The 27,495-nt window shown below is 48.2% G+C and overlaps 3 protein-coding genes across 5 annotated transcripts; 2 read left to right on the top strand and 1 right to left on the bottom strand.

Annotated features, from left to right (window-relative positions):
• The first annotated feature begins 846 nt into the window (after nucleotides 1–846).
• Lpcat4 (lysophosphatidylcholine acyltransferase 4) lies at nucleotides 847–7,421 on the top strand. 2 transcript variants are annotated; one of them, XM_010624597.3, is made up of 13 exons: nucleotides 847–1,219; nucleotides 1,542–1,762; nucleotides 2,119–2,231; nucleotides 2,329–2,389; nucleotides 2,681–2,739; nucleotides 2,918–2,952; nucleotides 3,426–3,480; nucleotides 3,584–3,666; nucleotides 3,994–4,119; nucleotides 4,566–4,698; nucleotides 6,262–6,360; nucleotides 6,675–6,831; nucleotides 7,099–7,421. In XM_010624597.3, exons 1-13 carry the CDS (start codon nucleotides 1,035–1,037, stop codon nucleotides 7,272–7,274), a joined length of 1,503 nt encoding a protein of 500 aa, XP_010622899.1. In that variant the 5' UTR covers nucleotides 847–1,034; the 3' UTR covers nucleotides 7,275–7,421. The 2 variants fall into 2 exon arrangements, with proteins under 2 accessions (XP_010622899.1, XP_010622900.1); XM_010624598.3 differs by lacking the exon at nucleotides 3,994–4,119 and having other exon boundaries at nucleotides 848–1,219.
• A 1,010-nt stretch (nucleotides 7,422–8,431) lies between these two features.
• On the bottom strand, nucleotides 8,432–22,883 carry Nutm1 (NUT midline carcinoma family member 1). Of its 2 annotated transcripts, XM_010624606.3 has the most exons (9): nucleotides 22,432–22,883; nucleotides 20,781–20,860; nucleotides 15,757–16,459; nucleotides 13,406–13,534; nucleotides 12,098–12,234; nucleotides 11,284–11,561; nucleotides 10,886–11,002; nucleotides 10,472–10,583; nucleotides 8,432–8,905 (listed from the first exon to the last, which is right to left on the bottom strand). In XM_010624606.3, exons 2-9 carry the CDS (start codon nucleotides 20,803–20,805, stop codon nucleotides 8,622–8,624), a joined length of 1,785 nt encoding a protein of 594 aa, XP_010622908.1. In that variant the 5' UTR covers nucleotides 20,806–20,860; nucleotides 22,432–22,883; the 3' UTR covers nucleotides 8,432–8,621. The 2 variants fall into 2 exon arrangements, with proteins under 2 accessions (XP_010622908.1, XP_010622907.1); XM_010624605.3 differs by having other exon boundaries at nucleotides 8,432–10,583.
• A 109-nt stretch (nucleotides 22,884–22,992) lies between these two features.
• Nucleotides 22,993–24,328, top strand: Nop10 (NOP10 ribonucleoprotein). The gene is made up of 2 exons (XM_010624604.3): nucleotides 22,993–23,122; nucleotides 23,439–24,328. Exons 1-2 carry the CDS (start codon nucleotides 23,069–23,071, stop codon nucleotides 23,577–23,579), a joined length of 195 nt encoding a protein of 64 aa, XP_010622906.1. The 5' UTR covers nucleotides 22,993–23,068; the 3' UTR covers nucleotides 23,580–24,328.
• The last annotated feature ends 3,167 nt before the right edge of the window (nucleotides 24,329–27,495 follow it).

Here is a 27,495-nt window from a genome sequence, read left to right as displayed (position 1 = left end):
CACGTGGGGGCGGCCGGGGTGGGCGAGAAACCCTGGAGAGAACCCGAGTTTGGGCGGTGGAGCAGCTCCGAGGGGTCGGAGAGTGGAGGGAGCGAAGCTGGGGATGTGCGGGGGACCCGGAGGTAGGACAGATAGAGGACGCTGGGGAAGGCGGATTGCATCCTGCGGAGGCTGCCGGGCTAGGATGGAGCTGCAAGCTGCACGAAGCCGGGGGTGCGGGCGGGGGCGCGCTCGGTGACCCTCCCGCTCTGATTTCGAGGACTTGTATGCGTCCTTGTGCCCTTCCAACACCCCCTTGGGCCCCTGCCCCCGCATTGCAGCACCTCCGGGTGGGGGAGGAGGGCTGGAGGGGTGGTTGGTACAGGAAGTGGAGGGCCGCACCGGTAGCCTCGGGGAACTGGAAGGTGGCATTAGGGAGGAAGTGTCCAAGGTTTCTGCAGTCTTCGCCTCCCATGAGGCGGGCTGCCGGGGCAAGATCTGTTTACCTGCTCGCTCCCTAGGGCGGCCTGTGGAGTCACCTTGGCTCCTGGCAACCTCTGCGGTGCAGGGTAATGCTGCCCAGCCGCGCTCTCTCCCTCTCTGCTGTTGGGCAGTACTAGCGACAGACCTAAGGCCTGAAAAGTGGACTTATTAGGTGTTTACAGCCCAATACCTTCCCGCCCAGAGTGGGAAGAGCTGTGAACCTGGCATCTGCTTAACATGGGGCTATTTATGGAATGGGATGTGGGGGAGGAGGACCCCATCTTCAGCCTACATCAAGCACCGTGCTGGGCACCTTAACATGCATTTTCTCATTAAATTCTCTTAACAGCTTTTCCAAATGCTAGATGCATTTTATAACATTCACCTTTATAGGTAGGGTGGGAATCAATCAAAGATGGGAAAATGAGGCTGTTGGTGCTATTAATCTTTTGTTCTCTTGCCCTCGTTGCTATGTTCATCCCATTTGAATCCCAATTCCTTCTCCTGTTCCCACCTGCAAAGAGTAATGGCTCTACTCCACGGTTCATTCTTGTACCTCAAAAAGGGAAGCTATGGACCCATCCCTAAGTAATATTTTCTCCCACCTTCTGCAGTTCTGCCTCCTCGGGGTACTGTTGGCTCCCATCCGAGTGCTTCTGGCCTTTATCATCCTCTTTCTCCTCTGGCCCTTTGCCTGGCTACAAGTAGCTGGTCTTACTGAGGAACAACTTCAGGAACCGATTACAGGATGGAGGAAGTAAGTGGCAAGTCAATCCTGGAGACCCCATTTCTCTCCCCCTGCTAACTATTTTGCTACCCCTTAGAGAGGAAGGAGAGGTTTCTGAAACTATCCTCCCCAGCCTAGATAGGTAAGCTGAGTCAGCCTGGCCCAGATCTGGTACCTAGGACCATTCCTGTCTGTGGTATACCCTGACATAACCCAGAGGGATCAGAGACTTCAGCCCTGTGTCCAAAGCATCTGAGGCAGAAAGAGGGATGTCCTACCCTCCTGGGTGCCTGAACAGGGGATGGGTGAGGGTAAATGCTGCCTCCACTGATCACCAGCCTTGCCCTGGCAGGACTGTGTGCCACAACGGGGTGCTGGGCCTGAGCCGCCTGCTCTTTTTCCTGCTGGGCTTCCTCCGGATCCGCGTTCGGGGCCAGCGGGCCTCTCGCCTTCAGGCCCCTGTCCTTGTTGCTGCCCCCCATTCTACTTTCTTTGACCCCATTGTTCTGCTGCCCTGTGACCTGCCCAAGGTTGTCTCCCGAGCCGAGAACCTTTCTGTGCCTGTCATTGGAGGTGAGAGAGATGAATAGGGTGGGGTGGGGATGAAAACTCAGAGCGGAAAAAGGGAATTGAGATACTGGAGAGAATTGCCTTCAAGTGGTACCGGAGAAGTTGACTCTTGGCAAATGAAATGTAAATTAACACCCATGTCAACCGATCTCAGACTCAAGAGTGCTGGGGCACGGAGAAGGTGTTGAACGGAGAACTCATCAGTTCTCAGAAAGGACAACGTGTGATGAAGAGATTGTCCCCAGGGCAGAGAAATAGCTGAGAAATACTGTATCATATGCTGTTGAGGAAGTGGTGGCTGCAGATGTTAATACCCTTGGGTAGGAACCGGCGACTCCTTGTATCCTTTCCCACCTCAGCCCTTCTTCGATTCAACCAAGCCATCCTAGTGTCCCGGAGTGACCCAGCTTCCCGTCGCAGAGTAGTGGAGGAGGTCCGAAGGCGGGCCACCTCAGGAGGCAAGTGGCCCCAGGTGAGTAAGAGTCTCAAGACCCTCTCCCCGCCCCTCACCTGCACACTTCTGTGCACTTTCCCTACCTCATTCTGGTTCTTTTGGGGTTTTCCCCCAGGTGCTGTTCTTCCCTGAAGGCACCTGTTCTAACAAGAAGGCTTTGCTTAAGTTCAAACCAGGTGAATAAAATTATAGAGGGTGGTAATGCAGTGGGGAAAGTGGGCCCTGGTTTTAGGGAGAAATAACCCAAGGAGATTTGGGGAATAATAACCATAAAGTAGAAGGGTGGGGTGTTGTAGGAGAAAGGGAGACAGGAAACCTAGTTCATGCCGACAAGACCAGGAGTCAGAGAAGCAGAAATGAGTGGAGCAAGGTCAGCTCTCCTCTGAGAACTTGGTAGACGACCTTATCAAGCTACCCACGTGCACTAACCTGTGCCCCCGGGGGGTGGGGGTGGAAATGGGGTTTAGGAGCCTTCATTGCAGGGGTACCTGTGCAGCCTGTCCTCATCCGCTACCCCAATAGTCTGGTGAGTCCAAGAAAGGGTGGAAGAGGGAGCGTGAGTCCATCTTAAATGGGAGTAAAACATCGGGGGCGGGCTCTGTGGGCTGCAGGGTGGGTGTCAGGGCCTCTGCTCAAAGAGGATTGCCCAGTTCTGGGAAAGAAAAGTAATGTTTTCCTCTGTGTCCCATCTCTGCTTTACTCAGGACACCACCAGCTGGGCATGGAGGGGCCCTGGAGTGTGAGTTCGGTTACCCCTAGGGTGGGACGGGTACCAGGTCTGTCAGGGAATTCCTGGCCCTTCTTCATTCTGAGACTTAGAACTTTAGGGAAGGACATGTCCCTTTCCCTCTGGTGTCCCTGTGTAACCTGGCCATACTTACACCTGTCCCACCTGAATTGTTCCTGCTGTGATTATGGGTCCATGTCGTTTACTTCCCTCTGTAGCACCTTCCAGAGAGCCACCACAGCTGGCCTGCCCTCGCCTTTTTTACCTGTGTTTCCGTTGTCCGCCCTCTCCATATTCCTCTGGCACATCCCCTCAGCTCTTCACCCCCCACTCCAGCCCTTCCCTCTGTCTCCCAGCTGGGCATCCCACAACTGACTGCCTAGGACTCTGTTTCTGTAACAAGGGGCAGCACTTCCCCTCCCCTCCTCAGGTGAGAGGAGAGCCCAGTTACAGATGGGTGAACATCAAGGTCTCTCTTCTCTTAGACTCAAAGTGCTCTGGCTCACAGCCTCTCAGCCCTGCAGCATCGTGGATGTGGAGGTATGACTGCGTGGCGGAGGTGGAGGGTGGGTACCACTGACCCCCAAAGCCTGGCAGAAGGAGTGGCGGAAGCCACTAAGCATTGTGTGTGCCTGTGTTGCAGTTCCTCCCGGTGTATCAGCCCAGCCCTGAGGAGAGCAGGGACCCCACCCTGTATGCCAACAACGTCCAGCGGGTCATGGCACAGTGAGTGTTCACAGAGTGCTTCCTGGAACAGACACAAGGCAAAGGAACCACCTGGAGGGTGTGAAGGGGCGAGGCTCTGAGGCAGATAAGGCAGACAGCAAGGCATGGTGGTGCACACCTGCAATCTCAGCACTTTGGAAGGCTGAGGCGGGAGGATGGCCTAAGTTGGAGGTCAGCCTGGGTGCCTGGGCTACAGTAGTGAATTCAAGGCCAGCCTGGACTACATGGCCAGACTCTTCCTCCCCCAAAAAGGAGCCTGCATCAGGCCAGACTATAATGAGTCCTCAGAGTTTCTTCTGTTTCCTTCCCCCACTGCTCCATCCTCAGGGCCCTGGGCATTCCGGCCACTGAATGCGAGTTTGTAGGGAGCTTACCTGTCATTGTGGTTGGGCGGCTGAAGGTGGCTTTGGAGCCGCAGCTCTGGGCACTGGGAAAGGTGCTTCGGAAGGCTGGGTAAGTAGCCCTGAAGATGTAGGTTCAAGCAGTGACACTAATAGAAAAAGAAAAGAAGGGGAGAGATGGGGGGACCTAAGCAAAAAAATAAAAAAAGGAATGTAAAGGAGTTTAGAAAAGATTAGAGTTAAAGGAAAGGGGAAAGGAAACAAGAATATATATAATAATGCAGGTGAGAAAAGTAAGAAGGACTCTGAAGGGACTGTGAGTCAGTACATCTTGAAAAAACAGCAGCTGGGGGTATAGCTCAGTGGTAGAGCACTTGCCTAGCATGCACAGGGTCCTGGGTTCAATCCCCCAGAACCACCAAAAAAGAAAAAAAAAATTGTAAACCAGCAGCAGAACTTGTGCTTGAAGAATGTTTGGTGCTGGGACTAAGGTCCTGCTGCATGCATGGTGTGTCTAGAATGAAACTCAGCTCCCTGCCTTTAATGACTTCATTGTAGGTTGTCCCCTGGCTGTGTGGATACTGGGGCAGAGCCAGGCCGGAGTCGAATGATCAGCCAGGAGGAGTTTGCCAGGCAGCTACAGCTCTTGGATCCTCAGACAGTGGCTGGTGCCTTCAGCTACTTTCAGCAGGTAAAAGAGTGGAACATAGAGGGCAGAACCCAGAGCTTGATCTCTAGGTTTTTGGGACAATATCCTAGCAGCCACATCAGTCTCTGTGGATGCCCAAGTAGGAGACTGACCTGGGTATTTCAGCCACTGTTGATGACAGATGACCATCTTGTGAGATCCACCAAAAGGTTCAGTTTTTGTTGAATATCCAGTGCATCGAAGAACACTATTTTGCCTTGTTTTGGTACGAGAGGTCAAACTCAGAACCTTCTGCTTTTGTAGCAGGCACAGTGCCACTGAGCTAAATCCCCGGCCCTGAAGAACACTGTGTTAAGGGAGAAATAATCAGGTCCATCGATTTCTGGATCCCCTTTAGAGATTGGCAAGATGGGGAGTCATGACCGTTGGGGGCACTCGCCCAGGATCTTTGAAGAGGAGTCTTCAAGGTTAGGTAGGATGACAGAGAAAAGACACTGCTGAACTGGTGAGATAGTAAATTCAAGACCCAGAGTATTTGCAAAACGTGGGTAGCTTTTTAAAATATCTGGTTAGTTAATGGGGGATTCCTGAACTGTCTCTATAATCTTGACAAACTATTTTTTGGGCTATGACCATGTTTCTAGAAGATTCTTAATATTTATGAACAACAAATAGTGGTCCCAAGGAGGTGATTTGGTTTGATTTTGGTTTGTGGTACTGGGGTCAAACCAAGGGTGTCACACATGCTAGGCAAGTACTCTGCCACTGAACTATATCCCCAGCCCCCAAGGAAATCTTTGGTTTTTTTGAGACAGGGTCTCACTATGTAGTTGAGACTGACCTGGAACTCACTGTGCAGCCCAGGCTAGTCTCAAACTCACAGCAATCCTCCTGCCTCAGCCTCCCGAGTGCTAGGATTACAGGCATGCGCCACCATGCCCAGTGCTAGGGAAATCTTTTTGATCTAAGACATTGGCTGGGGCCCTCAACATTCTCCAAATGTAGGGCCGGGGATGTAGCTGAGTGGTTCCACCACCTGCCTTACAAGCACAAAGACCTGAGTTTGATCCCCGGTACAAAAAAAAAAAAAAAAAAAACACATTCTCCGAATGCTGAAGAATGACCTAGTGTATGGATTCTATAAACTGGGGGTCGACTGTCCTGGAAAGGAGCTCCCTGACTCAGCCTACATGGTAGACTGGTATGACAGGCATCCTGCTTGGTTTTTTGGTAAGAAATTAGGCCAGCAGCCCCCTTTTATTCTGTTGGACCAGTTCTGGACCAGTTCTTCCACATAGGTCAGAGGAGAGAACCAGTTTGTCCAGCTTGGGGGCCAGGAATGCCTTCCAGTGTAAATTGGAATTCCTAAGGGATTCCCTGACCTTCCTAGATTTCTGTGTAGGTGAGCTTTGTCTCTGGTGACTTCGCATAGCTCATTCTGGCAAGCCCATGACCTGAGAGAAGCACTGGGGAATCTTATGGTTTGGAGCTGAGATCTGAAGGTGTCAGTCTATTCTTACTGAGGAGGAGAAAGAGCCAAACTCCAGAAAGCAAGGAGGAGGATTCAGATCCCTGCATTGCCCTGGTTTCTCTTTGACCCTCCAGGATGCCAATGGTTTGGTGGACTTCCGAGATGTGGCACTTGCGCTAGCAGCTTTGGATGGAGGCAGGAGCCTGGAGGATCTGACTCACCTGGCCTTTGAGGTACCTGGGAAGTGTGGATAAAGGGTTTTTCTGGTAGCTCTGCTCACCATATCACGAAGCCTGTGCAGTGTGTTGTTCCCAGTAGCTTCTAGATAGTGTATGCTCGGTGTCCTATCCAGTGTCACTCTGCCTAAAACTGCAGAACTCCAGTGTCTGTGTCATCACAAGAACAAGAGGGCAGAAGCTCGTTCACAGTTGTCACACAGGGCCCAAGAGGCCCTGTGTGCCTCCTTTTGGAAGAGGGGCCTCTGAGGCAGAGCAGGGTGAGGCAGTGGCCTGCGGAGAGAGCTTAACTTGAATCCTTTCTTCCTAAGCTATTTGCTGAAGAGCAGGCAGAGGGACCTGGCCGTCTGCTATACCAAGACGGCTTCAGCACCATCCTGCACCTGCTGCTGGGTTCACCCCGCCCTGCTGCCAAGACATTGCATGCTGAGCTGTGCCAGGCAGGACCCAGCCATGGCCTCTCCCTCGGTGAGTCATTGCCTTCTGGGCCCTGAACAAGCACTGGGGTAGTGGTAGTGCCAAGAAGGTGGAGAAGAAAGTATTGGGTGAGAGGCAGCAAGGATCAGTGGTAAGCGTGGGGGATAGAACCTCTGAGAGGAAGGCTGGGAAGAAAGAATAAGCTGGAAAGGGAGCGGACGTGAACCTGGATCTGAGAAGGTAAACAGAAAAGAGCAGGTGCTTCCTCTTCTCACTCTTGGCTCTTTATTTTTCTGCATCTCGCTTTTGTTGGTCCAGGTCAGTTCCAGAACTTCTCCCTCCACGACCCGCTCTATGGGAAGCTCTTCAGTACCTACCTGCGCCCCCCACACAGCCCTCGAGGCACCTCCCAGGTGCCAGATGCCTCGTCCCCGTGCAGCCCTAATGCTCTGGCCAACGGGACCATGGAGGCACCCAAGCAGAAGGGCGACTGAGCACCTCAGCCTCCTGCCCCTGCCTCCGCAGCTCGAATCCAGCCCCGCAACTCAGGGCAGCGCCAGGAGCCTACCCTTTGCCTCAGCCCCATTTCTGCTCCTGTTTGTTTTTTGTTGTTTTTTTAAGTTGATTTTAATTTTTTGTTTGGTTGGGTTTTTTTCTTTTTGTAAAAAACTATTTTATATATAAATATAAATCTATATCTATTAAAAAATGAAGCTCAGTCACGTTACTGGTATCATTAGATGGGAAGGAAAAGGATGAATAGTTTCAGGATGCCCCTGGGAAGCCCCAGAATCTGCCAGAGGTCAGACCTCTTGGCTCTGACTACAGAGTCCTCTCCCAGATGGACACCACAGCTCTTTCCTGTACAGATGTCACAGCACCCCTTCTGCTGTTGTCTCCTAAATGTGTGTGTTTTAATGGACTTCCTCATGAACCTCTCAGCCCATTCCCTCTTGTTCTGTCCCCATTAGAGATTTAAAAATAGCTTATTACCATTCCATATTTAATAGTCCTACTGAGACTTGATTTCACTGCTGACACTGGGAGCCAGGAGCTGTGTCAAAAGGAGGTTGCTGGACCAGGGATTTAGCTCAGTGGTGCCACTGCCTGCCTCACAAGCGCCGCAAGGACCAGAATTCTATCCCGGTTCCCTGCCCCCCACAAAAGGGAAGTACCTCCCCCAGTAGATCAAACGAACTACCCAGGAAAGTTTCTTTCTCACTGGATGAGCTAAGGACACTTAAGTCCCTTCTGTCCAACTTCTTTTTAAGAAAACAGCCCCTAAAGGTACTGTGTCTAGACATAAATACAGGAGTTAGAGCTAGGAAGTTAGAGCTCTGTTCTATAGATGGCAGGTAAAAAGCATCTTTCCATATATAAGGTTAAAGGGAGACAGTAATAGATGTCCAGATGAGCCCTCCTAATGCCAAGTCCAGCTTATGAAGAGTGAATAAGTAAACTGATCTTTGGAGACTTCTGTTTTGGGACCAATCATAGCCTGAAAGCCAGGTTATATTATCTGGATCTGTAGAATCTGGAACTACCCCTACCTACATTCATAACACATTGCCCTATCTAGCAACAGAAACGTTCAAACAAGTGCAGGTGAAGTGCATTTTTCAACAACCAAAAAAACTTTTATTTTTTTGCATACAACTCTGCAAAGGTCCTTACTTCCCACTAAGGGGCCATGTACCTAGCCCGTCTAACCTCCCATCCCTCATACAAAACCATAGCATTGGTCTAAGGCTGATTCTCCACCAGTGAGCAGCCTCAGTCAAATCTACACTAGGACACCCACTTTTGGGGACTGGCAGGTAGGATAGGATGGTCTCTGCTTCCTACTGACTACGACGGTGTTTCTTCCTCCTGCTTGCCACAGAAGGGTCACGCCGCCTTTTCTGAGACTGTGAAGATGGCCTCACTCCCTGGGCCACAGATTTTTCCCCAAGGTGACCTGCCTGTGGTGTCTTTGCAGCAGGGGCAGAACCTCCAGCTAGAGCTTGCTTCCCAGACTTGGCGACAGGGAGTGGGGGTTGACCGAGGCCTCCTGCCTCACTGGATGTGTGGGGTGCTTTCTGGGTGCTCCCACCTCCTGAGGCACAGCGAGGACCAAGAAGAAGTCCTGTGGGAGATAAGCTAAGTTTTGAGGCCAAAAGGTAAGTAAAGTTGGAGAGCTGCTCATCCTCCCCTTCCTCTTCAGCTTTCTGCCTTCTTTTGGCCCCATCTACAGAGTTACGTGTTTTACTCTTACAAGAGGATTCTCTTAAAACTACAGCATCCTTGGTTCTGCATCTAAAGGAAGTGCTTCCAAGGCCCTGGAGAGGAGATGTTGATTTGGGGGCCCCACGTGTGTAAGACTCTTGATTACCTTGTGAAGGAACAAGGTGGCTAGGCTTAGACAAATCAGTGTCTTTCCTGCCCTCCTCTTGCGGGTCATAAGAATTAAGTATTGGTGGGCAGGTCTCCTCACTGACGCCTAGTTGGAGGCCATATTCATCTCTAACATTGAGTAGGTTGACTTCTGTGGTTTCTAATGGAAAAGAAAAAGGGTTGCCTCTGCTCCCGGCATCTTGGCTGGCCTCTGGGAAAGAGCCATCCTGGGCTCCCAGAATAAGAAGACTGCCTTGGCACATGGGCAACAGGCTTTCTTTAAAAGACTCTAAAGTTGATACAGAGGCACCAACACTGCTTTCCAGCAGTAGGGAGCAACCTTTAGTCCACAGATTACTGGGATCCTGTATAACCTCAAGGCCCTGTTCTCTGTTTTCTTTGCATCCTAAGGGTGGGCTGTTGGCCCTCAGAGGTCTTTCCAAACTGCAATAGTTTCTCTTTGCCAGGGCAGCTGGGATATCTGTGCTTCCACAGGGAATCACACTGCTGCCCAGGTCCCCAGGCACTGTGGTTGCTCCAGGACCCAGAGAAAGGGTGTTGGTAGAGCCCAGTGCCTGGTGCTCAGTTAGAAACTTTGCATCTTGGGAACTCTCTATGACCTCTTCAATTTCTAAGGGCAATGGCAAATTTACAGCATCCATCTCACTGTTCAGCCACAGTCCTGGGCTGACCAAGGCCCTGTCCTTATCTTCAGCTGTCCCAGGGGAAGGATTCTGCTCATAAGTCTGAACCATGGGAGGACTTCTGTCAGCTCCCCACATGGCTCCTGCAGAGCCTTTCTGGGGCACTCCTGAAGGCTCTGTCCCTTGAGAGAGCACTCCAAGTTCCTCTGCCTCTTGTCCTGTCTGCCACCCCAGGTCAGGCTTTTCTAACCCCTGACCTTGCAAAGGATCTGGCTCTGCAAGTCCAACATCCAAAGTGTGAGCTGTCTTGGGCTGGGCGTTTTCCTGCCAGCACAGGGGCAAAGCCTCTGGAATGCTGTCAGCCATCAGGCAGTGCCCAGGGGACCTAGCATGTTCCAGGAGGCTATCCTGATACTGAGATAGCTCGCTTACAACCTCCCCAGACCCTCTTTCCTCCACAACCAGGGGTGCCTGAGCTCCCTGTGGAGCGACAAGCTCTTCCTGCAGGTCCCAGCTGCTGGAGGATGAGAGAACATTCCCATCCCTTGGACCGTCTAGGGCTTGCCCTTGCCTGCCAAGTGTTTCTCTTGCCTGCTTTCCTGAAAAAGTAGGCTTTTCAATGTCAATAGTTCCCCCAGTCCCCTGAGGCCCAGGTGACGAATGAGGCCACCCACCCCCATCTTCATCCTCTTCAGAAACAGAAGGGCTGGAGTCCAACTGAGCACTGCAGTCCGGAGGCACATCCGCATCCTCCTCTTCCAAGGCCAAGAGTCGCTTCTGGATCAGCTGGAAGACAATGGACAAATACCAGTTCTACACATGGCTGTAAAAAGAGACTGTTGCATGGGGGCAGGAGATGGCAGATGGGAACGGTAGTGAAGGAAAGCAAGTGGCTTAAGTGATGGTATCAGACACTGCTGCTCTTCCCACCTTCTTGTGCCTCATTTCCTGTTTCTGTAGTCCCTTACCTACCTGTCCTACACTTGAAGCACAGTCCTGAAGCTGTTCCTCTCTAGAGCCACATCATCCAAGACTGGTTAGACAAAGTCATATGAGCTTTTTCTCATATCCCTGCCTCCCAAGTTTACCTGGGCAAAAGTGAGTCCTTCTTCTTGTTCCAACTCCTCAATTAAGGCCAAAGGATCCCTCTCTTGTTCTGGAGACAGCAGATCTGCCAGAAATTGAGGGTGGAGGACAACCTCCACCTGGGGAACAGAGGATATGTGATGTGAGTCCTCAACCGGAGGAAGTCCATGAGCTGAGTAGCTCTGGAGATGAAGCTATGACTCCCTTCACCCCCACTCCCACCCCCAGAGTTCATTAGAGACCATGATGGTCACCAGCTACATGCGTGCATGTATGCACGCCCACTTCTCAGTTACAGATGCAGCCTACTTCCTACTGCCTCGGGTAGAAACCATGGTTGGTGCCCCAGTGTATCCATTCCCAGAATCTGCCAGAAGGCAGTCATGCAGACCCAGCCCACCTTAGAGACAAAGGCTTCCTGAGAACACAGCTCCTCCATGTAGCCCAGGAGACTCGGATCTGGATACATTTCTTCATCCTCCTGCTGTTTCTCTTCCTCTTCATTGTACTCCCTGGTGGTCAAGTGACTGCCCATCAGCCTTTCCATGATGTTAATATACTCCTCCACAGCTTCCGGTGGGATCTCCTTGGGTGTCGGTGGAACTGGAGGCCGCTGGGGTTTGCGCTGCAGCTGGCGGGGAGCACGTGTCTTGGGGACTGACTTCTTCAGAATGTACACTGAGGGGAGAGGCGGAATGGCACTGAAGTGGAGTGCAAAGTGGCACTGAAGCACCGGCCTTTACCTCCCACCTCTGTTAGTAAGGGCAGCAACCCGGGTACAACAAAACAGTTCCAGGCTGAATCAAGATATCCTAAAAATACCAGCCATGGAAGATTTCATAGCTGGGGTTGGTGGGTGGGGAGTATGAGGAAATCACTATGGAGAATCTCCAAATACCCTGAAATTCAAAGGAACTCTCTGATCTGATCTGGCCCCCACTTCTTAGGCACATGAGATATTATGAGCCTCGTTTACAGTCTAGATAAAAGAATAGTTTACTTGATCAAGATCAGTAGCCAATAGTTGGTCAAGACTGAGGGAACCTGAGAGCCCAACCTCCTATGGGACATTCTTTGGAACATAAAATGCCACTTCCTGGAAAGCAAGTGGCAGAAGTAAAGGCAATGCTTTCCCTAATCCATGCCTGATTTTCCTATGCCTCCCTCCTTTAAGGCTCTGGCCCATTTCTCCCGTTACAAATGGATAGCCTTACCTGGCTGTTGGCAAGCCTCTGGGGCCAGGGGCCCTGAAGGATCAAGTTTTAAAGGGGCTGCAGAAGATGGGCCCTGGGAGTTATGCATCACCTGTGCATTCTGAATCTGCAGCTCCTCTACCTCAAACTCCATGAACCTGCAGATAGTGAGGAAGACATGGACAATGCTAAGAAGGCAATAGCCTGACAGGAACCCAGACACCAGGCAGCGGCCAAGCATGGACAAGAAGGAAAGGGCTCATCTAAGTCAAGTCTCCAGGGGAAAGCTGCTCACAGGTAGCCTGATGACACACACTGTTGTGGGGGAAAATTCACACGTTCACCTAAAGTGGTCACCCGGGAAGCTTGTTAAGCAAATGAACGATCAAGCCTCTCCAGGACACAGCCACAGCCTTTACTTTTCTAAATCTAGCTCACCCAGCCTCACCGACTGCATGCAGCAGTACTGAGTACAGGCTTGTTGGACTTGGTCACAGCCTGACAAGATGCCACAAGCGGACCCTCTTCGAGATCTCATGTGCCCTCATCTATAACCACAAAGAATGGCAGAATTCCCATCAGCAGGCACTGCTAGCCTGAGGCTGGACTGGTGTCCTGGAATTAAATACCTAAGGATAAACCCTGGAAGGACACCCTGGCAGGAGTCCAGAAGATTTGAGGGGAAGAGTGAAAGCTTAGAAGAAAGAGTTCACTTTCCCCAGAATTGGTTTGGTTTTTTTGGTTTTGTTTGGTTTGGGATAGTCTTGCTATATTGGCCAGGTGTCAAACTCCTGGGCTCAAGCAATACTCTTGTCTCTCCCTCCAGAGAGCCTGGGACTACAGGCATGTGCCACAGTGCCTGGCCACAGTTAATTTTTTCTTTGAGCCAAGTATACCCTGGAGAAATGGGGTGTAAGAGCCAAACACTTTGCTTCTGCTGACCAACCCTCCCAGAACCAGCCCCTCCCTGGATGAGGGGGAGGGGCCCTGAAGTTCTGCACCAATAGCTACTTGCTACCTGGTCACAAGAAAGAACCATCCTCAAAAGGCTTCCTCACTTCATCGTAGAGCTGTTACACATACAGGGCTCTGGTCCACCCCAAGAGCTTCACTACAAGGCTCCTATTCAGGTTCTACCTCAGAGGTGGAGGGCAGTAAGACAGAAAAACCTGAGAGTCCAGGTAGAAGAATCCAGGGAAGCCTGTCCTAGCCTATGCCCCTCCTCCTGATCGGCCTTTTAATAAACACCCACACATCTTCTTTCCATGCCCCTTCCACTCTCAGCCACATAGCCCCACTCGGAGCCAGTGAGGGGTCAGTGAGACTCACTTTTCTGCCATCTCATAGAACACCATCCGGTCATAGTTGCTGGTGCGGTGCCACTCTTGCACAGCTCGTGGCAGTCCCTCCTCCAGGGTCATCATGGGCTTTCTCCGACCCAGGGAACGAAGCACTGGGCTAAAACCCCAATGGGTCAGTCACATTCTGAAAGTGTCCACAACAACTACACCCACCTCAGTCCCCCTCACCCCCTCTTCAAACTCAGCATGGCCCAAAGGCCCTGTCATGTTGCACTTCTAATAAGACTTCCAGACCCCCACCCACTTCCCTTCCAGGCCCTTAACCCTACTCAACTCTTCCCATTGAGATCTGCAAAATACACAGACTGTGACTCTTCTCTCCACTTTTTGAAATCAACTATGATAACCATTGCTAGCTTGCACAGTGCTAACCTCAACACTAGAAAGAAAACATTCCTGTTCATAAATAACAGTCATTCCCTATGTAGCTCAGGCTAGCCTCAAACTCAGCAATCCTCCTGCCTCAACCTCCCAAATGCTAGGATCATAGCATGCCCCACCATACTGGACTTTTTTTTTTTTTTTTTAATACAGAGTCTGCCTATGTAGTTCAGCCTGGCCTTGATCTTACTATGTAGCTGAGGATGGGCTCAAACTCACAGCGATCCACCTGGCTCCAAATGCTGGGATTATACCCATACCCAGCTCCTCTTAAATTTTAAGATGTTCGTAACCCAAATGAATCTCCAATTAAAGATGTGTGTTGTTTTTATTCACTGATACTTTTAGTTAGGTCTACAGCCTACCATCACAGACCCTTAAATATAGTATTAGAACCTGAGTTCTGGAAAGCCTGGAGTTCTTTCAGATCCAAAAGCTATCAAGAGCCCTGCCTAAAGTAAGGGCTTTATTTTTATTTATTATTTATTTATTTATTTTTAGGTACCAAAGATCGAACTCAGGACCTTTCGCTTGCAAGGCAGGCATGGTACCACTGAGCTAAATCTCCAGCCTTGGGGCTTCATTTTTGCCTCTTGGCTCCCCTTTGATTCCTCAGACATTATTGTGCATTTGAATCACCTGCAGAAGCTTGCTGTGACCATGGGTTGCAGGACCCTCGCATCCCAGGACCCAGCATTCACCCAGATTCCCAGGTAGAGGGGCTCAACTGCATTTGGAGGGAGACCCTGCCCAGAGTCCCTGAGCATAGGAGGCAGGAACTGGCCAGGACCAGAAGTGAAGGGAGCTCAAGCAAAATTTGAGCGCCCATACTGGCTCAAGATTTAGAAATTCAGTCTTTCAGGCTCAAAGAGAAAATTCAGTGTTATCTGGAGAAAGCAAGAAATCAGCAAGATGCTGTGTATCTAGGACTTCAGGGAGCCTCTGGAACCCTTTGCTCCAAAGGCCAGGGCAAAGCAGAAGCCTCCGGGAATTCTGACACTGGATGAGCAACATGCAAGGCTTTTCAAAGTTCATTAAAGTGGAGTGTACAACAGCATACAGTGGTTTGTGTAAAATGTTCAGGGTACAGTGCAGCTAGACAGCTGGTCTGGTTGGGAAGGAGAGAAAATTTCCCAGATGACTACTGATGGCTTTATAAACAAAACAGCCTCTGACCCCAGGTTCCTTGGTTAAGTATACATTCTTAATCAAGAACATTTTGGCCTTTTGTGGGCTCTTTTCCTCCTTTGGATTGTGTTTTTATAACCATAATAAAAGAGTCACTATTTATGATGCATTCTCTATGCCAGGCATCTTGCCAAACACTTCTAATCTTTCCAGCAACCATCAGGTAGGTATAATTACCCGCTTTTTAAATGAGAAAATGGAAAGTGCTAACTACCCCCACCAGGATCACAAATCTAGTGAGTGGAAGAGCCTGGCAAGCTCCATGCTTTCCCCACTCCACCCTGACTTCCAAGTTCAGTACGGAGGGGGCAGCACACAGAAGCCCTGACGCTGGCCCAGCCCTGTCCTTTCCCACTACAGCAATGAGAGCTGGGTCCAACAGCTCAGTTCAGTGTCACAGGGCAGTGACACAGACCGGGAGGACTCTGACACTTGGAGTGCAGCAACCCAGGTTCCAATCACTGCTTCTTGCTTTAAGGCAGGAAACCCCTCTGAACTTGAATCTTTTCATCTGTAAATAAGGACTACCACAAAAATGCTTGCCTGAACTCACAGGGTTGTGAGATCACTTTAAAAATGACATCTGAAAGCTTGTTATGAACTGGGAAGAGGATAAGGAGGCTGATTATTGTTTTTCCTTGTCATAGCATCTTCACACTCAAGATCTGCCCTCCAGTATAGCTAACCTCTGTGTCCATCCCAAAGTTCTCTTAAAGCACGAGGATAATCTACCTCAGGTTCCCCACTTACATAAGAAAGCAGGAAAGAGCTTCTGCATCAGGACTTTGGGGTAGATGTCTCCGGGCTAAGGCTTTGTAGCACTGCCAGCGAAGGAAGTTCTCATAAACACCCTTGGAAACATAGGCGAGTTGACCCAATGGGGCCTGTCTGGTGGCCACTCGTCCTACTTCCCCAGTGGCCCCTTGTGGCCCAGGCCAAGCCTTTTCTGGGGACACAATAGGGGGCAGTTGGACAGCTTGTGGTAGAGCCTGAGGAAGAAGGCCTGAGGGACCCTCCTGGTTCATAGAAACCATGGAAGTGGGCAGTATGGCGTTCACATTAGAGGCTGTCACATACTGAGGCGCAGGACCCTCCAGGCCTCCACAGGCAGCCCCCGAGGTAACCCTGAAGGCTGGCTGGGTAACAACAAATTTCTGAGTTTGAAAGGACTCAGCTGGCCCAGCTTCTGTCTCAACTTTGACAAGGCAAGCCTCCACTCCACTGGGGCCGGGGCCCGCATCCCCTGTCATCAGTAGTGGGCTGCGGAAAGCAGAGAGCACCAGAGGGTCAGCTGGAGAGAATGCCGGAGGCACAGGGGGCTGTGTTGGCAGTGGCCGCTCCTGTACAGGCTGGTCTGGTGCAGCAGGAGCAGGCAGGGCAAAGGGCAGGGTGGTGAAGGGAGATGGGGCAGCCCCAGCTCTCATGCCCTCATCTGGTCCCAGCAATGGAGATGCTGTTGAGACAAAGAAAAGGAGTGAATGGAGTAGTTAGGCCACCTGAGTTCCCCTATAGTCACTACAGAAGCAAAGCACTGATTCTCAACAAGTGAAGGAGCAGATACAGATGGAGAACTTGTGTAGTTTACAAATATCTCCCCAGTGGGGTTTTGGTTTTGTTTTTTGTTGTTGTTTTCATTTTGGTTTTTTGAGACAGAGCCCTGCTATGTAGCTCATGCTGGCCTTAAACTCACTATGTAGCCCAGACTGGCCTTAAACTTGTGGCAATCCTCCTGCCTCCGCCTCCTCAGTGCTGCTAATTAGGTGTTTTGAGACTGGATCTCTGTGTAGTCCTGGGTGGCCTCAAATTTGTGATCCTCTTGCCTCGGCCTCTGAGTGCCACTAGCTCACACTAGCTCACAAAGGTGTACGCCACTACATCCTGCTCTCCCAAGATATTCTGATGTCCCCTGTTCCCAGTTAAAAATGACTGCACTTGGCAAGTTAGTCAGTTCTCAACAAGACACAAAGACACATGTGTCCCAACACCACAGGGGGTCTGGGCTCACTACAGAGTCACTGTCAAGGTCAAGACAGACACAAGCCCAAGCCACCACTGTACCTAAGAGCTTGACTAAGAACATTCCTGGCAGACCTCCCTCACCAGTCCAGTAGCTGAAGCATCCACAGGGCCCTTGAAGAGGAAATAATTTCAAAAAGATTACTGGTCCACCCTCTTTTCCTTTCCTATTACTCTATATGATCTCTCTTTCCTGACATAAAACAACACATAAAAAATGCCATTACAGTTTAGCTCTAAAACATCCCTCTCAAATCCTCCTGTGTGGAGGTGACTGGACATGGAAGTCTACACACAGCAGTGGATTCATCCATTCATGAGTTTAGAAGACTGTGCTGTTGGGAGGAGGGGTTTGGCTGGAGGTGGGTCACTGGGGGTGTGACCTGGCAGGATATCTGGGGAGGTTATGCTTTTATTTTTGTTTTGGCTTTTGAGATAGAGTCTTGAGCTCCTGGTGATCCTCCTGCCTCAGCCTTGCCAGTGCTGAAATATTTTTTATTTTTATTAGCACATGCTTGTAGTACATAATGATTTCATTCATTGTGGAGTCAGTACATGTACTTAACACATCTTAATCGGAACAGTGTCTTGGTTTTGTTTTTTGTTTTGTACCAGGGATTGAACTCAGGACCTTGCGCTTTTGAGGGAGGTGGTGGTACCACTGAGCTAAATCCTTGGCGTGGTTTGTTTTTGAGACAGGGAGGGTCTCACTATGCAGTTCAGGGTGGCCTTGAACTCAATATGTAGTCCAGGCTGGCCTTGAGTCCTCTTGCCTTAGCTCCCTGAGTGCTGGAATTACAGCCATGCCTGGCTGAAAAGAGGGCATTTTTGTACTTGATTCCTTTTCTCTCCTGCTTCTTGGCTTCCTCGGGATGAGCAGCTTTCCTTCGCCAGGACATTGGGCCATGCATCTTCGTCTCAGAGCTAGCTAGCTGCATACTTAACAGCTGGTAAACCTGTCTTCCTTTAAGCTGTGAGTGATGGGCATCGAGTCTGAGCGATGGGAAGTGACTAAGACAGATGCAGTCTATGAACAGGAAAAACAACTCTAGGACCCATAAAGCTCATACCCTAAACACATCCTTCCCAGCATACTTGTACATCTACTATCCCCACATACCCCAAACAGTAGGTTCAAAGCTTCTGCACCTGGCTCCTGTGGCCCCTCTGCCTCACACTGAAGTACAGTTCCAAGAAAGGGAAATGTGACTGGCTGTTGGGCTCACAGAAATAACATGTAACAGCCAGGATAACTAGAGAGGGTCAGACAAGGACCGAAAAAGGAAAGGGTGCTGAGAGAGGGGGTTTCCAGAGCTGTAAGTAACTGCCAGATGTGTTCAGGTTTGATGGATAATGCCAACTATCTGCGGCCCTTCTCCTTGGAGTCCCAAACAGCAGATACCTCAGGCCCAAAGGGAACAAGTCGTGGAGCTGGTGCTAAGGAAAGGGCCGTGACATGAGAGCACAATTCTTGCTGAGGAGCTCTGTAGGCTCTTTCTAGTCAGGGAGAGCAGGGGGCGGGTAAGCACAAGAACAACAAATCAGGGCCAGGCATGGTAAATGGCTGTAATCCCAGCACTTGGGAGGCTGAGGCAGAAAGATCATTGTGAGCTTGAGGCCAGCCTGAACTACATAGGGAGACCCTGTCTCAAAAAACAAACAAACAAACAAAAAATCAGAACCTGTGGCTCCCAGGATTTTAATAATAATAGCACCTAATCTGCCTACTCTTTTTCCTGGTACGAATACTCCACTAGTAAACCACAGCACTCAGCTTCTACTTGCTGACCACAAAGGAGACACAGCATGAGCAAACTCAGATTCACACTCGTCCCAACTACACAGCAGAGGGCTAGTATGCTCCACCAAATACCCAACACAATGAAATGGGTCTCAGGACTTGGACTCACAAAAGGGAGGAAAACTGAGCATATCTCAGGGAAAACCCAGCTCTCTCTCCTTTCACCCGGAGTGGCCAATCTTTTCTGGTGGCCCGACAGATCAGGAGAAACTGCTAACTGAAGGAGAAGCCCCTGGAGGGTTGGAAGGAGTGTAAGTCTGTAATGCTAGCACTCCGGGAGGCTGAGACAGCAAATTTAATTTTTAATTTAATTTTATTTTTTTGGTACCGGGGATTGAACTCAGGTCTTTGAGCTTGTGAGGCAGTCACCAGAACCACTGAGCTAAATCCCCAGCCCTTAATTTAATTTATTTTTAATACAGATGTCTATTTTATTTAAAAAGTTACAAACAGGTGGACTGCAGGGTCCTCTTACAAAACCACAAGAATGAAATCTGTGGAAAATATTTACTTTTACAAATCTTTATAGGTAATTGTTCAATGTACTTGTTATTCAAGAGTTTTACCATTCACTGATAAAGTTACAGTACATTAGATGCATGATAATAGGTTACATGATTTTATTTTCAGAGCCCTACTGCAGTGATTTGAACAACTCCTAAGCAGATGCCATATAAAGACAAAACATATACTGCATTTAATATTAATTTATTATCCTCATGGGCAGCATGGAATCTATTGAGGAAGCTAAAATAACTTTTGGTTCCTTTTCTTAAAATGTGCTGGAGAAACCACTTTTAAAATCACTTTTCCGGGCCGGGGATTTAGCTCAGCGGTTTGGTGGCCTGCCTTGCAAGCCCAAGGACCCGAGTTCAATCCCCGGTACCAAAAAAAAAAAAATAAATAAATAAATAAAATCACTTTCCCCCCACCCGGTGGAAAGTGTAGGGGAAAGGAAATAAGGGAAAAGAAAAAAAATATGAGAAAAGGAAAAAATGGAAACAAAGTCTTTGTAAATAGGGGAGGGGAAGGGAGGGCAGGGATATGGGGGAAAAATGAGAACCAAGACCTGTCATGGAAAAGTACAAAATCCCAATGATGAATGTGACTGTGCTGTATACTTAAAAAGTACCAATGAACTCCATGCAGAAAAAAAATAAATAAATAAATAAATAAAATCATGCTGGGCGTGGTGGTGCACGCCTGTAATCCCAGCACTCGGGAGGCTGAGGCAGGAGGATCGTTGTGAGTTCAAGACCAGCCTCGGCTACATAGTGAGTTCCAGGGCAGTCTCAACTACATAGTGAGACCTAGTGAGACCCTTTCTCAAAAAACCAAAAAAATAAACTAATAAACAAATAAATGAAATCACTTTCCCGATTCCTGCGATCCTAAGTGAATTAAATTTGCTGCTGAAGATCTGAGCAGTTAGTCTTGCTCCCAGGACATGCCCCTACACAGCTAACCCCACTAAATGCTTTCCTGCTGAGAAAACCCGCCCCCTTAATCCCCACTACCTCATCACTCACCCCCTTCCCCTCAAAAGATTAAGAGAGGCTCCAGCTCCATCCCCTTAGGACAAAAAGCCTAGAGCCAAGTCCAGTTGCCAAAGGAAGACACAGGAGTGTGGGCTTTTGCCTTGAGCTTTTTCTACACAGACACACATGGAATGGCCCCTCTTCCAGGGACCCAGGTTGCTACCTGCCATCTATTTCTTATTCTCAGTGTGTTTTCTCCGAAGTGCTCTGATGATGAACCCCAAGGAGCCCCTTGCCCCCCATCTTTGTGGTAACCCTCCCCAGCCTCCCCAAGCACGATACCCGTGCTGAGGACACGAATTTTCATATTCCTCTACGTCAGCCTCAAGACCTCATCCCAGGATGAGGCGGCAAAACAGAATCCCCACAGACCTGAGGAGATATCAGAGACCCTCTCCTGCTCACATCTGCACACCTACCTCTGTCCGAAGCCATCTCCTCCATCTGGAAGCCTCCAGAATGAGCCCAGAAGGTCCAGGATCCGGAGAAGGTGACCTGGCTGCAGCAGATGCACAGGTATCCAAGGAAAGGAGGGCAAAGACTGGATCAGAACAGAACTAGAATCTGGGATTCCAGCATTCTGCTGTGGGGGATGGGAGAGAGAACTGTGGGTGCTGGTGGAGAGCTGCTCCACACAAGGTTCTAGTAAGTACACCAAAACCAGGGCTTGCCAGGCATGGTGATACATACTCTGGGGGCTGTGGCAGGAAGATCGTAAGTTTGGATCCAGCCTGGGCAATTTAGTGACTTAGTGAGACCCTGGCTCAAAATAGAAAATAAACTGGATATGGTGGCACATGCCTGTAATCCCAGCACTTGGGAGGCTGAGACAGGAGGACTGCCACAAGTTCAAGGCCAGCCTGGGTTACATAGTGAGACCCTCTCTCAAAAAACCTAATTAATTAATTTTTTAGGCCCGGGGATTTAGTTCAGTGGTTCTGCGGCCTGCCTTGAAAGTGTAAGGACGAGAGTTCAATCCCTGGTACAAAAAAAAAAAAAAAAAATTAATTTTTTACAGAGGTTGGAGACACAGCTCAATGTGAGGGCCCAATTTCAGTCCTCCGTACACCAACCACCACCACACGCACACTCGCACACACACAAAGAGACCCACTAATTCCTTCCAAACTACAGTTTGGTAACACAACTGATGGGCACCTCTTTACAGGAATTTGTAAATCCCTTCTCAGATTCCAAACATTACACTATTGTTTTATTTTTTGGTTCCCTATACTTCAATTCTTCACCAACATTATCCATTCTTGTGTTCTTCAATCCCACCCAGCTCTGTAACCAATTTCCTAATAACAGATTTGTGCTACACATTTGGCTTAATTTAACTATGGCTATACTTTCCAACCAAATTCAGAGTACACAGTCTGTATAGCTAAGAATTGAGGGAACCAAATGTCTAAAATTAGAATTGTCTCAGAACCCAGGCTGTTAAACTTCCGGGTGCATGTCCCGTCCTTGGAAAACTGCCCCTATAATCCCCAAACAGTCCACTGCTAGAAACACTGAAGTCCACGCAATCCACAGCCCTTCTCTTTGCTGAAAAAAAAAAAAACCTCACTAAGAAACAAAAACAAAAACAAAACACTTGCCATGCAGCCTAAAAGTTCTAGGCCAGAAAGTCTTTCCTTTTTGTTAAATTATGTTGTTGGTTTTTAAAAACTTTTAAAATAGTACTTTAACATGGTTCAAAAGTCAATTTGTGGAAAATAAAATATACAACAAAAAATATTCCTCCCACATCTTTCCCCCGCAACCAACTTCTCTGTCCCAGAGAAAACCAATTTCACATTTCTTGTGAATCACTGAGAATATATTTTATACAACTACAAATACAAATGGTATTTAAAAAAAAAACCTTTCAGGTTTTTCTGTTTTCAAAATTAATATACGTTCCAATGTTTTGCCACTATAAACAGCGCTACAATGGCCACCATCTTTGTAATATCCTGGTTCTCATTTTCGTTTCTTTAAATTATAAAGAGAATATCTACGTTCTTTCGAAACTTCTAAGTACTCGAGAAGGGGCACTTTATAATGCTATTACATGTTACTCACCGCTGTAAGAGCGCGCGGGCACTGCCGTTAAGAGGCCTTAGTCTGAATCTTAGTTCGACCACTGAAACACGCTTGCTCCGTTTCGTCAAACAAACCTAACGTTCTGTCCGCTTAACGTTCTGTTCGCAGAATATCCAGTACCCATCAGGCACTCTTTACCGCCAATGATTCGAAATGGGGGGCGGGAGACCGGATGTAAAAGTGGGGAGGTAAAAAATCTTTCCTGGGGTATAAGGACTTTTGAATTCCGGAGCCGTCGTCTCTCCGGGCGCTAGACCGTTACCACTTATATTTTGAAATGGGTATGCACCTTGAGATCAAGACAGGATGGCTGCCTACATCAGTGTTCAATCCACGTCCATCCCTAACCCTCCAAAGCCCCCAAGACCTAGCACTGCCTGGCACACAAGGGGCACACTCCATGGGACTTTAGAACACCTACAAGGTTGCGATTTGCCCCACGCCAAGCCCTGCCCCAGTGCGCCCCCTTCTGGCCAGTTGACCCTAAAACCAGAGTGAACTACATTTCCCGGCATGCTTCAGGACAAAAGCTTCCCGTTGCGCAGGAAGGAAGTTGAGAAACGGTTGGGCTGTGAGCGGTGCTGTGGCGGCGGACTTTTCTATTTTAAGCGTGGCCATGTTTCTCCAGTATTACATGAACGAGCAGGGAGATCGGGTGTATACGCTGAAGGTAAGGAGAGGAAAAAGGTATTTAAAGGAGCACACGGGAGGAATGTGGGTGGGAGGGGTGCTGGAGACCAGCTGCCGAGTTGCCTCGCTCAGTGCGGGGGGCCTGAAGGCTGTGGTGTAGCCCGCGGCGCTCTCCCTCTTGGTCTGACCATCTCTTCACGTTTGCCTTTTTTTCTGTTGTCGCCTATATATATATCTACACAGACACACACACACACACACACACACACACACACACACACACACACACACACACACACACACACACACACACACACACACACTTTTACGCTGAGATCATTTTCTTCCTCGAGCAGAAATTTGACCCAATGGGACAACAGACTTGCTCGGCCCATCCTGCTCGGTTCTCCCCGGACGACAAGTACTCTCGACACCGAATCACCATAAAGAAGCGCTTCAAGGTGCTCATGACCCAACTGCCGCGCCCGGTCCTCTGAGGGTTCCTTCAAAGGCCTGTCTCGTCTGCCTCCTGATACCCTTCGGAGAGCCCGTAACCAGACGTCAATCCGTGAGCCCAGAAGCCTTACCACCCCGGGTCTTTGGAAGCCAGTCTCTTCATTGCCTTTGATAATGCTTGTGTGAGGCGGTCGTGGCGGCATCCCCATTAACGGGAACAAGTTTGACTTCATATTTTGAATTATGGATGGCCAGGTTATTAAAGATAAAATAACTCGAAGGAGCTCACGTTTTGTGTGTTGCTGGAGGAAAGAATTGATAATGTTGGTTTTTTAAAGCGAATAAGATGAGGTAGGAGAGTGCGCCCAGAAGTTGTAACAAGACTACTTGGAAGAAAAATTTCATCTACCACTGTAATAGGAATAGAGCTGTGCTGGGAGTTACAAAATTGGAGGAAGGGGACGAAAGCACTATTGTCACTAAAGTGATATCTTGCCCCTTTTGACTCAAATTAGAAGAGTTGCTTGACTGTGGGATGTTGGAAGTGAAGAGACTAGTACCATTCTCTCCTGTATGTATAACTTTGATAATGTTCCTAAACCTATTTAGTACACCTTTTCTCCTGTTTTCTTTCCTTTAAAAAAAAAATTTAAGACAGCCTTCCTCTGTAATTTAGGCTGGTTTTGATGTCACTGTGTAGCTCAGGCTGGCCTTGAACACCAGTGATCCCCCTGTTTCAGCCTCTAGAGTGTTAGGAATTAAAGGCGTGTGTCATCACACCTGTTTTTGTTGTTGTTGTTGTTGTTGTTGTTGTTTGGTTTTTTTGAGTCTTGCTGTGTATTTCAGGCTGGTCTTGAACTCACTATGCAGCTCAAGCTGGCCTCAAACTCACAGTGATCCTCTTGCCTCAGCCTCATCTGGATTTACAGATGTGTGCCATCTCCTATTTTCTAAGTTTTCTTACAGCTCTGAAATTGACAGGGTTTGGTGGTGGATCTTCATATTATAACTATTGTTCTTGTCCAGTTGTGAATATTAATGCTTTAAAGTTTATTTACTGCACTTCTGGAAATACTGCCAGACTTAGTTTTCTTTCCAGTTGCCTTCTCACATACACATACCTTTCTCTTACTTTTAGCAGGTAGCTACTATATGGAACACTCCATGGATGAGGTATGAGATTTTCGTTGTTTTTCCAGCTACTATTGAGGTATATATAAAAGAACAGAACTAGAAGTGTCAGGACTTGGATTCTATCGTATAGAAACCATGAATGATTCTTAGTCACTTCAAGTTAAAGTAATGGTGAGGTAAAATATTGTGTATGGGCATTGAAAAAACATTAGTTTGCATATTCTTCTTGATAATTAATTTGTTCTTTCCCAGCCTTCTTTTTCCTGGCTCTTGAATTGGGTTTGAATGTTTTTAGTGCTACTGATTTTAGAAGGGCTTCGTGGAGACAGTATTCTAATTCTGCAATCTTTTCCTACTACATCAAAATTTTAGGTTTCAGAAGTAGATCATAATGTAAATCAGCACAAATGTTATTTATGTGCCCTGGCCCTGGAAAGGAGTAGGTAGGTTCCTCTTGGACTCCGATGAATAACTGCAAAGCAGGAAAGTTGAGGCTAGTTGTTGACTGCTGAGAAAACAAAACAAAATCTTTGGGTGTGGTTCATCAGTAACAGAAGACTGATGATTTTCAAATCACAAGAATGGTAAAATGAGGTATTTTTTTTATTGTCAAGCAGTATTTATTGGGAGGGGCCTTCCACCCTGAGCTACATCCACAGTCCTTTTTTATTTTTAATTTTGAGTCAGGGTGTTCCTCAATTGCCCAGGCTGAGATCATGCTTGTGATCCTCCTGCCTCAGCCTTCCAAGGGTGCTGAGATTACAGTTATGGGCCATCACACTTAGCCCCTCGACCGTTTTAAAATTTTTATTTATTTATTTTTGGTACTAGGGATCGATCGCTGGTCCTTGCGCTTGCAAGGCAGGCAGCAGCACCACTGAGCTAAATCGCTGGCCCTCCAACCTGTATTTTGAGACAGTCTTACTAAGTTGCCCAGGCTGGTCTCTAGGATTCGAAATCCTGTATTAGCCTCTGAAAGTTTCTTAGCTATTGAAGTCGGTGAATAAATTCTGCCACTAGTTTTATGGTTTGTTTTTTTTTTTTTCAAAATTGAATACAATTCTGTATCTTACAAAAACAGCAAAAAGAATCAAAGTTCTTTGCCACCACTAGGCCTAAATAAAAAGCTTTTTTTAAAGACTTTTAACCAGGAATACTCTTGGACATTATAAAAAGACATACAGACATACATAGACCAAGGATTTGAGGTAAATAGTTTGGATTTAGGTGGTATATAGGAGTAAATGCAAAGTTTGGTAAAGAACAAAAAGTGAATATAAAACTGCATTTCTTTGAAAGTCTGGTTTGAATAAGCAGCAAGCCTGCCTGAGGGAAAAAATAACTGATCCTTCCAGAAGATGGAGTTCTTGTTTCCTTAAGCTATCAGTCCCAATCAAGAATTGCAAGCTGTATAAAGAATCAAACTTGAATAGGTTCATTATTTTTTTGCCTCTCGTGCTGGGGATGGAATCCATAGCATCAGGCATGTTAAGCAAGCGCTCTGCCTACCACTGAGCTGACCCCAGGCCACAGATACATATCTTAAATGGTAATTTTTCATCTTTTATCAGCCCCCCCATCATGAAATGAACTCAGGACTTTGCGCCTGCCAGACAGGCACTGTGCCACTGAGTGGACTTAACAGGCTTTTTTTTTTTTTTAGCTTATTGGTACTTCTGTCAGGCTTTAAAATAAAAAAAAACTTTGAGTGTTGTCACTTGATAAAAGATTTCCAGGCCCAGGGTTCAAAACAGTTTTGATCTATTGCTTGTAATACTACTTGAACATCCTACTTGTAAAGAGCAAGGACTCCATGCAAAGCTAGGGGCTAGTTTCTAGAATTTAGGAGTTTTGATTAAACTTAGAAACAAAACATTGATGAGCCAAAATAATAATACCTCTATGCATATTGAAGCACTAAGCCCTGGGTGCAGTGGCACACATTTGTAATCCCAGCACTCAGGAGGCTGAGGCAGGACTACCTAGCAAGGCTCTGTTTCAAAAGGGGGTAGGAGGTAATGGGGATGAATATAGTTAAAATATGTTATATGCATGTGCCAGTGTACCATATGACTCTCATTCTGTACTAATATGCACCAATAAAAAATACTCTAGTGCCAGTAAATGCAGTAAAATGTGAAAGGCATGAAACAAAAATCAATCATTGTTTTCTCTAGGTCCAAAATTAAAAGACATTTTCTTTAATTGAAGTTTAAGCCTAGATATCGGGTGGATATGGTAAGTTTTAAAAGGACTGGAACATAGCCAGGTGTGGTGGTGCACGTCTATGATCTCAGCACTGTGGAGGCTGAGGCAGGATTGTCCTGTGAATTCAAGACCAGCCGGGGCTACATAGTGAGTTCTTAGCCAGCCTGAACAATGTAGCATGACCCTGCCTCAAAAAACCAAAACCAAAATAAAAGGGCAGGGAGAAGAAGGGGTAGGGGAGAGATGTAGTGTATAGTGTGTAAATTCAGGGGTGTGGGTACAGGGTGTCGAACTCAGGACCTTGCACTTGCCAGGCAGGCGCAGGTCCACTGAGCTACATCCCCACCAGATAGTGTGTAAATATGAGGACACTTCCAAAAACTTCTAAGTAAAAGTTACAATGAGGGTCATATTTAGGTAGAAGGTACTGGTGTTTTTAGAGACACTAGATAACTCCTGGGGTCCTGCCTGCCTCAGGGTGAGCAATCCGTCTTGGCTTCCTCAGGGTTGCGGTTTCGACTGCAGCTCCCGTCCTGCCCCTCGCCCGAAGAAGGCGCGCATGCGCACCGTGCGCTGCAGAGGCGGGGCTCAGGCGGCCGGGACGGGACCGCCCTC

The sequence above is a fragment of the Fukomys damarensis genome, unplaced genomic scaffold, assembly GCF_012274545.1.
Source record: "Fukomys damarensis isolate Sample0158 unplaced genomic scaffold, DMR_v1.0_HiC HiC_scaffold_17, whole genome shotgun sequence".
NCBI classification, from domain to species: domain Eukaryota; kingdom Metazoa; phylum Chordata; class Mammalia; order Rodentia; family Bathyergidae; genus Fukomys; species Fukomys damarensis.
The sequence above is the reverse complement of the archived record's forward strand: the minus strand, read 5'-3'. Positions and strand labels throughout refer to the sequence as shown.